Source organism: Myotis lucifugus, unplaced genomic scaffold, assembly GCF_000147115.1.
Source record: "Myotis lucifugus unplaced genomic scaffold, Myoluc2.0 scaffold_1, whole genome shotgun sequence".
In the NCBI taxonomy this organism is placed as follows: Eukaryota; Metazoa; Chordata; class Mammalia; order Chiroptera; family Vespertilionidae; genus Myotis; species Myotis lucifugus.
Genome location: NW_005871049.1, coordinates 35,641,441 through 35,651,516, shown reverse-complemented (window position 1 = coordinate 35,651,516; position 10,076 = coordinate 35,641,441). Strand labels below are relative to the sequence as shown.

Here is a 10,076-nt window from a genome sequence, read left to right as displayed (position 1 = left end):
CCTTTTGCCCCCTCTACCCATCTCTTGCCCCCCACTTCTCTCTAGCCATCACTATACTGTTGTCTGTGTCCATGGGTTGTGCATATATTTTCTTTGGCTAATCCCTTCTTTAAATTCACTTCTTTAAATTGTTATTTTCAGATAAGTGCTTATAACTGCACTATTATATATTTTCTATTATATCATTTAGAATTAAGATATTTTTTAATGGAACCCTTGTAAATTTTAGCACAATTTAATAAATTATGCTAGAAGCAATTAGGAGATTTTTCATGTAATGCATACACATTTCAATTAATACTTTATTAATTTTTAATTTTTTAATATTTTAATTTGAAATAATCTCATACATGTAAAAAAACCTATAAAATACTACAGCATATTATATGTACCCTTCATCCAATTTCTTAGGTGTTAATAATTTAAACATAACCATTATACAACTAACAAAATTTGGAATATATTTTTCTTATAATCTCTTTAATGTTACTTAACCCATTTACTTTGTTTTCGTTAATCTTCACCCAAGGATATTTTTCCATTGAATTTTAGAGAGAGTGAAGGGAAAGGGAGAGACACATTGATTGGTTGCCTCCTGCACATGCTTTGATAGGGACTGGGGATCAAGCCAGCAATTGAGGTACATGCCCTTGACTGGAATTGAACCTGGGACCCATCAATGCACAGGCTAATGCTCTATCCACTGAGCAAAACAGGCTGTAGCTTAATTCATTTACTTTTAATCTATATGTATCTTTATATTTAAAGTGGGTTTTGTTTTTGATTCACCCTTATAATCTGTCTTTTAATTGGTGCATTTATGCCACTGACTTTCAGAGTGCTTACTGATAGAGTCAGGTAGCTTCTGGGGCTTCTGGGGCTTCTGGGGCAGGCCTGCCTTGCCACCTGGGATCCAGCGATCGGGTCTTGGGCAAGGCAGGCCGGCTGCTGGTGCTTCTGTCGCCGGCTTGCCCTGGATGGCGGTGCGCTGGCAGCTCCCGCTGTCCCTCCCTGCCTGCAGTATGCAAATTAGCCGCCATCTTTGTTGGCGGTTAATTTGCATATTGTGCTGATTAGCCAATGGGAGGCGTAGTGAAGGTATGGTCAATTACCATGTTTGTCTATTATTAGATAGCATAATACCAATGTTATCTTTTTTTGTTTTAGATGTAAGAGCATGCTTATCATATGTTAGGTACTTACAGAAATTGTTACATTACTTTTTCTTCTGTAATACCTTTTGGTTTGTTTATGTGGTTCAAATATATTCTTTAAATTCTTGAAAAAAATAAAAATACTCTGAGTAAAACATACAAAAGCTCCACCTACTGTAATTAACAATGTATTTGGGCTTGAACCATATATTTGAGAAGTCAGACTGTATTATTTCTTTCTAAGCCAAAATAAGGAAAAGGGTTAAGCAGTTATGCACAGCCAGACAGCACCCAGGAAATGCTTTCAGAAGGTCTTATTTTCAAAACTTACATGTTTACACTAAACAAGATTTCTGTATTTTATGTTACTTATTTAAAAAATTTGTACTTAAGTATTACATGCATACTTTGTGTGCCCTCTAAGAATAAGTCTTATCTTGAGTTTTAACAGCCTGGATTAGTTTCACCTGTCCTGTGCTTCTTGTAAATGGGATTGTCCTATATGTACTATGCTGTAGCTCATTTATTTCACTCAATATTTTGTGTGTAAACTCATCCATGTTGTGACATGTATTCTTAGAGTATTCCATCTCATTCCAGCATGTCAATTTACCACAAGTTATTTCACCAGATCACTGATGATGAACAATTATTGATATTTAGTTTGGGGGCATTATGATTAGTATTAATATACACATTTTAGTATTTGTCATTCAATGAAAATTTGGTAACATTTCTATCTAGCTTATAATTCAGATTGCAATTGCTCAGAGTATATGATATGCTCAGGCATAGGAAACAGTACAAGCAGTTTTCCAATGTGTTTCAACCAGATTACACACCCAACACCAATGTATTGTATTCGAGTTTTAACTGTCCATAACCTTGCTTACATATAGATATGTTCAGTCACAACTTTTACTTTAGTCATTCTGGTGTTACGAAACCACAGTTTTAATATGTGTTTTTGAAGACTAAAATTGTGGTCACCCTTTCATATGTTTACTGGCTGTCCTCTTTTGAAAAGGGACTGAATTTTTTGGCCAATTTATTAATTTAATGAACGGTGCCTTTCTCTAACACCACGGTGTTGAGGGAGTATTACATATATTCTGTATACAACTTTTTTGTATATATGCATTTTGCAAATATAGTCTCCAAATATTCAAGAGACTTTTACTTTTTAATGATATTTTTGAGGAGTAGACACCCTTATTTGTAAAGTTCTATTTAACAACTAATGTTTTCTCATTCAGATTTTGTTTTCAGTCAAGTAAACTTGCCTACTCCATGGTCATTAATTAACTTTTTTATGTTTTCATTTGATAGTGTTTTGACATACCTGTGACACTGAAAACTACAATCAATCTGGAATTGGCCTTCATGTATAGTGTGAGATAGAGTTAAAGATACATCATTTTCATGCGGATATTAGTTGACCAACAGAAGCTACTGAAAGTCCATTTGACCTCTCTATTCTATGTCACTGGTCATTCTCTACTTTCTTAATAGCCATAACTTTATAATATGACTGGATTGATAGTATTTTTTTCTTCTTCAAACTGTCAGGTGAGTTCTAGATTGATTGTGTGTGGAGCTAGCAGACTCCCTCCTTAGAAACAACCAATTAATTGGTAAAAAATTTAAAAATTAATATCTTTGGAAATTGATCTAAGGCTATATAAGAGAAACAGGTGTCCAATTATATCTTCTAAAATTGGTAAAAGTAGAAAGTGTGGCACTCGATTTATGACTTAATCTCATTCCCTATGTCAGTGATGATTTCTGTATTCTGGATGGATATGTTCAAGAAAAGGGGGTTCATTTAAGTTTCCAGCCTAGCACCCTGGTTCATCAAACAAGTGTGTGAACTCACACTTATGAATTGCTTCCCTAGATCCTGTTTTGGGAATTATACATTACATAGGAGCAGCTGTCACTCAAAAGGTGAGAGTTATGCCTCAGGTACAATGGGTCTAGAATATTGAGTCCCCAGTTTTGCTTAATCCACCTTGCTTGTTGAGCAATTTTTCTATGCCAGGAAGGGCAAGCTAAGAGGACCGTGATCTATCAAATTTCTCTTACATCAAACTGTAGAGTGAGCATGCTGCTGTGATAAAAAGATATACTGTCTACCCCTACAGCTCTTATGCAGTGGTACAGATATTCTTTTTGGAGAGATTCCCATCATAGAAAGAGCTCTGTCTGAGCAGACTGACTATACTGGTACACAGAATGGAGAAGTCAAACAAGGTATTGTTGAAAATAGCGGAGAGTTTTCAACATTTAAGAGTTGGCTGTCAACTCCTGAACCTAATAGCAACAAGGTGAATGGAAGACCACTAGAAATTTAACAAGAGACTAGGGAAAGAAAGAACCAAAAGATTACTCCTGGGTCTTAATCATCATTGTGTGTTAGAAGTCTATTCACATGTGCTAGGGTACACCCACTCAATAACAATGAGTGTCTTATTTGGCTGACTTAAAATATTCCCAAGCCATAATCATTACTATCAACAAAAGACTGAAGTCTCACTGGCTCAAGGGGATTAAGCACATCTTCTGAAAAATACTAGCTGTATGGAAAGCCACTCTGAATATCAATCCTATATAACAAGAGAGGGATATGCAACTTAGGCCAGTAGTCTGTAAGGTCACCACCTCTGGAGGGGGTGTTGGTGGGGAGAGCTGGGCCTGGGGCTGGGACATGAGCCTGTGGTGCCTCCTCTGGAGTTGGGGAGCTAATGACTGACGGGCTCCGGTCCTCCTCCAACAGGACTCTGCAGCAGGCATGGGGTTGCTGAGACCAGGCCAGGCCTCTGGCCACAGATCCACAGCTTCATGGAGACTGACTCTACCTGGCCGCCTAGAGGCCATGTGGCTGGGCCGCAGGGTGCCCGTTCAAGATGTGACACAGAGAATGGGATGTGGGGGTTCAGGACTCACTTCCTTTGGGCTTTGTCCTTCTTGGCCTTGGTCCTTTTCTTTCGGGCCTGGAGCGCAAGCACTGCAGGAAAGAGGAATGGATAAAGGCCGATTTTGGAAAAAAGGAGGTGACCCAGGTGAGGCTGGAGACCTAGCAGAGGCAAGAGGCCGACTGCCTGGCTGCCTGAGGGGCGGCTCCTGGGTGACCGCCCCAGTTTGGTGAAGTGGCCAGGCAGGAGGCGGACGGCCCATGGGGTGCAGAGCAGCACCACACTGTCCCTCTATGAGGACACTCCACCCAGATGCTTCCTTCCCCAGCAGGCTCTGGGCGCCATCTGCAAATGCAACTGCAACCTCTAAAGTTCTGGACAAAGATCTACCCTGTCCCCCTCTGGCTAACAGGCTTGCTAGGAGTGTGCTGTCACCAGTGCCAGAGATCAAAGGCAAAAACCTGGCAAGGCGGGGGTGGGGCCGGGGGCAGGGATCTGCATCTCCTGTGGAGAGCAGAGAGTGAGGTTCTGCAGTGGCCCCAGGATGCAGGTATGCCTGGCAGGGAACAAGGGGCATGGCAGGACACCTGGCAGAGGGGCACAGATGGCAGCCCTGAGGCGGAGGTTGAGGGGCGATGCCACCTCAGTGGAGGGGTGCCTCACTGCTGGGTGCCCCACTGACTGACATGATTCAGAGAAGCTCCTGGCGCTAACCGCACCTGGCCGGGGCGGCCTTTGCACTTCAGAGGTGGCGACTTTTACTGCCTGCTCTGGAGAATGTGGAGGGTAGGCCATGAAGAGGTGCTTGAGAATGAGGCTCAGGGGCCTGATGGAAGGTTTATTCTGTTTGCCCCGTGGCTGCCCCTTAGGAAGGGCGGAGAGCACGGCTGTGAGGGCTTCCTGTGGGCAGAGTCCAGTTCCGCAGCCAACTGGAATTGGCCTCAGTTTCCTGGTCTGTAAAATGGATTAAGCGTGTCCCAGTGCCTTCGATGAGCTTGGAGGGCCAATGGAGATACTATATAAAGAAAATGAGGGAAGAAGTGAGAAAGAAAAGGAAGGAGGAGCAACAGAAAAAAAAGATTGGAAGGAACCTGTAAACCTGTTGTCACTTAAATAGGAATACAGTCAGTAGTTAATAGTGTTGTAATGACGGTATGATGCCAGGTGGGTACTGGAAATATTGGGGAACACTTTGTAAAATATATGATTGTCTAACCACTATTCTGTAACTAATATAAAACCTGAAACTAATACAAATAATATTGAATATAAAGAAATGAAAATAGGAGTGAAATCTTTATAAATCTCAAAGTTTAAATAAAGGCTGTAAAGGAAGGAAGGAAGGGGAGAATGAAAATAGTGTTTATCATTTTACCACTTTATTGTCTTTTCAGTACATGAAAAAGACAGTTGTCTTTATATGGTGCTTTTATACTTTTCTAAGTCATTATCTCATTTGATGTTCAGGGCAACTTAAAGACAAGATAATTATTCCTTCCACTATTCAAAGAAAGGAAATCTTGGTGTCTGGCCCTAATGATTCAATCATCAAGCCCTTATTGTAAAGCAGGGTTAGTGAAATTTTCTGTGAATGGTCATAACTATGGTAATAAAAGCCTTAGGGGTATTCAGGCCATCAGAGGAGGGCAGTCGGGGGCAATTAGGCCTGCAGGGGAGCAGCGTGGTCAGCATGCTCCCACAGCCAAACTCCCATGACCACCCAACCTCTCATGGTCCCTCCCCCAAACTGGCCCTGATGGCCCTGACCAGGGCCAGAAGGCCAATCTCCCTTGGCCACTCTTGCCTGGCCACTGGCCCCAATCATCCCCTCCCCTCCACCAGCCACCAACCTCCTACAGTCCCTCCTGCATTCATACCAGCCCGCCTTGATCACCTCCATAGGGACTGGTCCGTGATCGACCCGGATTGCTGGCTTGGGGAGGGACCTCACCTGTACACAAATTTGTGCACCAGGTCTCTAGTAATTAATAAATGATAATAAATAAACTTCTGCGGACTGAAAATTGTAATCCTACTTTTTTCCACTCCTGTATTGTATGTAGTAATAATGTGCACACTGAAAGTTACTATCCTTGTAAAGGCTAGAGCAGCTAATGAGGCAAGACTGGCATGAGTAGTTATCAAACATTTTCCCAGGTTTCCAGGCTCCCTCTAGTTGCCAACTATTGCCGAAACTAATCATGAGAGGACTGGCAAGGAAGACATTTAGTTTGTATGTTTGCATTTTCTGTGTGACAAAGAGTACGAGTGGCAAGGATGGTAAGGATTGAGACACAATTAAAAACACACAAATTCACATTATCCACTGGCTGTACCTTTGCTCAGGAAACACAAAGATTCTAGTTCCACGAACAACTGAACACTAACACTATTTAAAATAATGTAAAACATCAATATTCTAGGAATTAGGATACTCTAATAATTGTTTAATGGCCAGTGTTTCATGATCTGAACTAATAAAAATTTGCAGCGATTAGGTCAATGGTCTGTGGCACATTCTGTAACATTTCTATATGATTTGGTTACTTTTTTGAAATTGCAAATTGTTGCTTTTCTTTCTAAAATGCAGTAGAACATTTCATTGTCCTTCCGTAGATGGAATTGCAACGTCTTGCTCGTTTTCACTAGGTTCTTCTTTCTCAGCTGAAAGTGACACACTCTGCTCTTCACTCTTATCTTTTCTTCTTCGTGTCAAAAAACACAAAACTAACAAGCATAATAAAAAGATAAAAGGAAGCAACCAAAGTAGTTGCAGGTTTTGGGTTTTTTTCCTAATTTTTTTCCGAGGGGGTGGCCCACTATCTATACTACCTCCACTGCCTTCTTTCAGGCAAAAAGGAGGATCCCACTCATAGTTACAATGGCAGTGCTGTCTGTTGTTGCAGACTCCTTTCATATTGCATGTCTCAGGTGAGCAATAATTTACCAGAAGTGACCTATGGACACACTTCCTTTTGATGCAGACATGTTCTGCCCCACACTCTGTCCCATCTTTCACATCACCAATATCAGGATCTGTCATCCCAAAATGGTAGTCGGTACCCCAGCAGGTGATGCCATTGAACTGAGTCCAATGCACAGTAGAATGATTTCTCAGAAGGGGAAGTTCTGTCACGTTTTCACACTGAACCCTCCCGCACAAGGTATCTGAGATGTCACATTTTATATACTTAGCGTTCTTTAAACCACAGTTCCCAAAACGGTCACCTCGGGTGTTCATTGCTGTGTAGCAACTCTGATTTGCACTCTTGGCCTCTTTGCCAAAAATATTCCTACACTGCTCTTCACGGTTATTGCATCTCTTTTCATAGCAGTAGCCACCATCCTTGCATGGCATCCCATTCTGCAAGTACACATCCTCTGGACAATGGTAGGATGTCCCATTGCACCACTCTGGGAGATCACAGTCATTTTCCTCTTGTCTACAAACTTCGCTTGTGGGCAGGATCTTGCAGTCTTTGCAACAAAGCCCAAAAGCACAAGCAGCCCCAGGGCTGAGAGTGCAGTCTGACTCACAGCACGGATCTTTCATACACAAATGTAAAGCACCACAGTCACACTCTTCTCCTCCTTCAACCACACTGTTCCCACACCGTGCAAGTGTGAAGATGTTTCTTGTATTTGATGAAATGTACAAACAATTTTTCCTTGCTACGGTGTCCATCATGTCCATGAAGTCAGCATAGCTGCAGTTGCTGAATCTAGTTGCACTGTCTTTTTCTGGAAACATTATGCAGGTTTTATGTCCACATGTACAAGTTGGTCCATCATGATCCATACCCAAATTATGACCAATCTCATGTGACACAATGTATGCAAAATCATACACATCATCGTTCATGAAACTATCAACTCCACAACTAGCATAGCTTTTACATACGGTTTTAAGATAGGCTAAGCCAACAGTAATACCATAGTCACGCTTTATAAAAAGATGTGCAACATCATGGGGAATGCGATCAATGAAGCCAGTTCTCTTCCATATGCAAAATTCCTCCAGGAGAACCAATATGGTATCTATTGGAATTGGATTTTTTTCAGTCCAGATCTCAATTCCCATTAAAACCACATCAACATCCAGTGAACTCAAAAACTTAGCTACTCCATTGACTACAAGTAATACTTCATACTGCACAGCTGTGGTGTTACTTAGGTGATGAAGATAGCGATTGTGGTCCACCACCACTGCCAGTTCAAGAAGCCGCCTGTGAGTCCACCAGCCTTCATACCCACTCTGCATCAAAGTGAAATTAACACTCTCTGGAAAGTTCAGTTGTCTTGCTATTTCTTCATCTGTTAATCCACATCTCATGGGTGGCAACTGTGTCTCTTCACTCTTTATCCTATATAAGAGATGTTCAAATGTGGTAGACCGTCTCTTGGGTTCTATTTCATAAACAATGTCATTTGTCTGTAATATGCCCTGTAAACCTCCCAAACAGGTACTGAGGGCAACCAGGGATTCTGGGTCCCCCTCCACATAACCATGATAGTAGCAGTCATTCTGGATGAAAGGCTGTTCCTCAAGAAGAGCACCCTGGTCTGAGTAGGTAACCACTCGGAAGTGTCTGGATAGAAAATTCCTGTTGACCTTCATGTGGACAATGTGTCTCTGGCCCCCAAAATGCATTCTGTAAGAAAGCCAGTCTCCAATCTTCATGCCAATGCCAGTGCCTGTTACCTTCAAGGGAATCACCACTTCTGGGGCCCCATTGTGTTGGGAGAGCACAACCTGGAACCATCCATATGGGAACAGAATCACCCCCAGCCAGAGTGGCAGGAGAGTGTTCCTCACACACACCAGGGCTTCACTCACAGCCATTATGGAGCCACCATACACAGCCATTGGTGAGAGCAAAATAGGACGGGCAGGAAGCATCACTGTTCCCTCTGAGCTGGGTGTTCAACATTGACTTTGAATCTGTTCTCTGGCAGGCTCATACCATCAGAGTAGCACACTGGAAGAGAAAATAGAGAGTAAAGACAGGGTTGGAGGTTATGGGAAGGCCAATGTGGAGGAGGAAGAGAAACATAAGAGTTAGTATGGATTGGTGTTTGGCTAAAGACATGACTCAGAATACTGCATGCATTTGCCCTTAAGAAATTGTAAGGTAACCTGGATCATGTGGCTAAGTTGGTTGAGTGTCATCCCATACACCAAGAGGACAACTGGTTCAATGTCTGGGTTGTGGGTTCAGTCCTCAGTAGGGGTGTGCATGAGGTAGCTGATCAATATTTCTCTCATTGTTATTTCTTTCTCTCTCTCCTTTTCCCTTCCTCTTTCTCTAAAGATCAATGAAAACATATTTAAAGAAGGAGAAATGCAAGGCAGTATGTGACTGCATAAAAACATGATGATTGGTCATAGACTGACACCTTTTGAACCTAGATGAATGGTACATAGGTTTTAACGATATGGTTGTTAACTACATGAACATGAGTGAAGATTTTCACAATCCTATCTAATAAAAGAGAAACATGGTAATTAGCAGTACGGCTGCTACCCTTCCCATTGGCTAATCAGGGAGATATGCACATTAACTGCCAGCCAAGATCGCGGCCGGCAGCCAGGCAGCTTAAAGCTAACAGGAGGCTTGCCTGCTTCAGTGACAGAGGACTCCAACTTTCCCCGCCTGCTGCTGCCGGCCTCTGAGCTTGCAGTTTGAAACATTGTAACAAATATAGAAGCTAAACAAAACCCCAGTAACCTGTTTTCAGTCAGCCAGGTTCAGCCAGCCGGATGCAACAAATTTTCAAATACAGAAGGTAAACAAAGGCCAGAAACCTGCTTTCAGCAGCCAAGCCTCAGAGAGAAAGCCGGCTCTCAGCTCCAGTGACAGCCATAGAAGGTAAATAAATGCCAGAATAAAAAAAAAGAAAAAAAGGAGAAGTTTGGAGCTTCAGTCGCCCGCCAGCCTGAAAACAGCCCTCTGCCCCTCACCCAGACTGGCCAGGCACCCCAGTGGGGACCCCCACCCTGAAGCAA

At 42.3% G+C, this 10,076-nt stretch overlaps 1 protein-coding gene across 1 annotated transcript; it reads right to left on the bottom strand.

Annotated features, from left to right (window-relative positions):
- Positions 1-4,096: 4,096 nt before the first annotated feature.
- Positions 4,097-8,936, bottom strand: LOC106697547 (disintegrin and metalloproteinase domain-containing protein 25-like). The gene is made up of 3 exons (XM_014457610.1): positions 7,017-8,936; positions 4,789-4,969; positions 4,097-4,161 (listed from the first exon to the last, which is right to left on the bottom strand). Exons 1-3 carry the CDS (start codon positions 8,934-8,936, stop codon positions 4,097-4,099), a joined length of 2,166 nt encoding a protein of 721 aa, XP_014313096.1.
- Between the last annotated feature and the right edge of the window lie 1,140 nt (positions 8,937-10,076).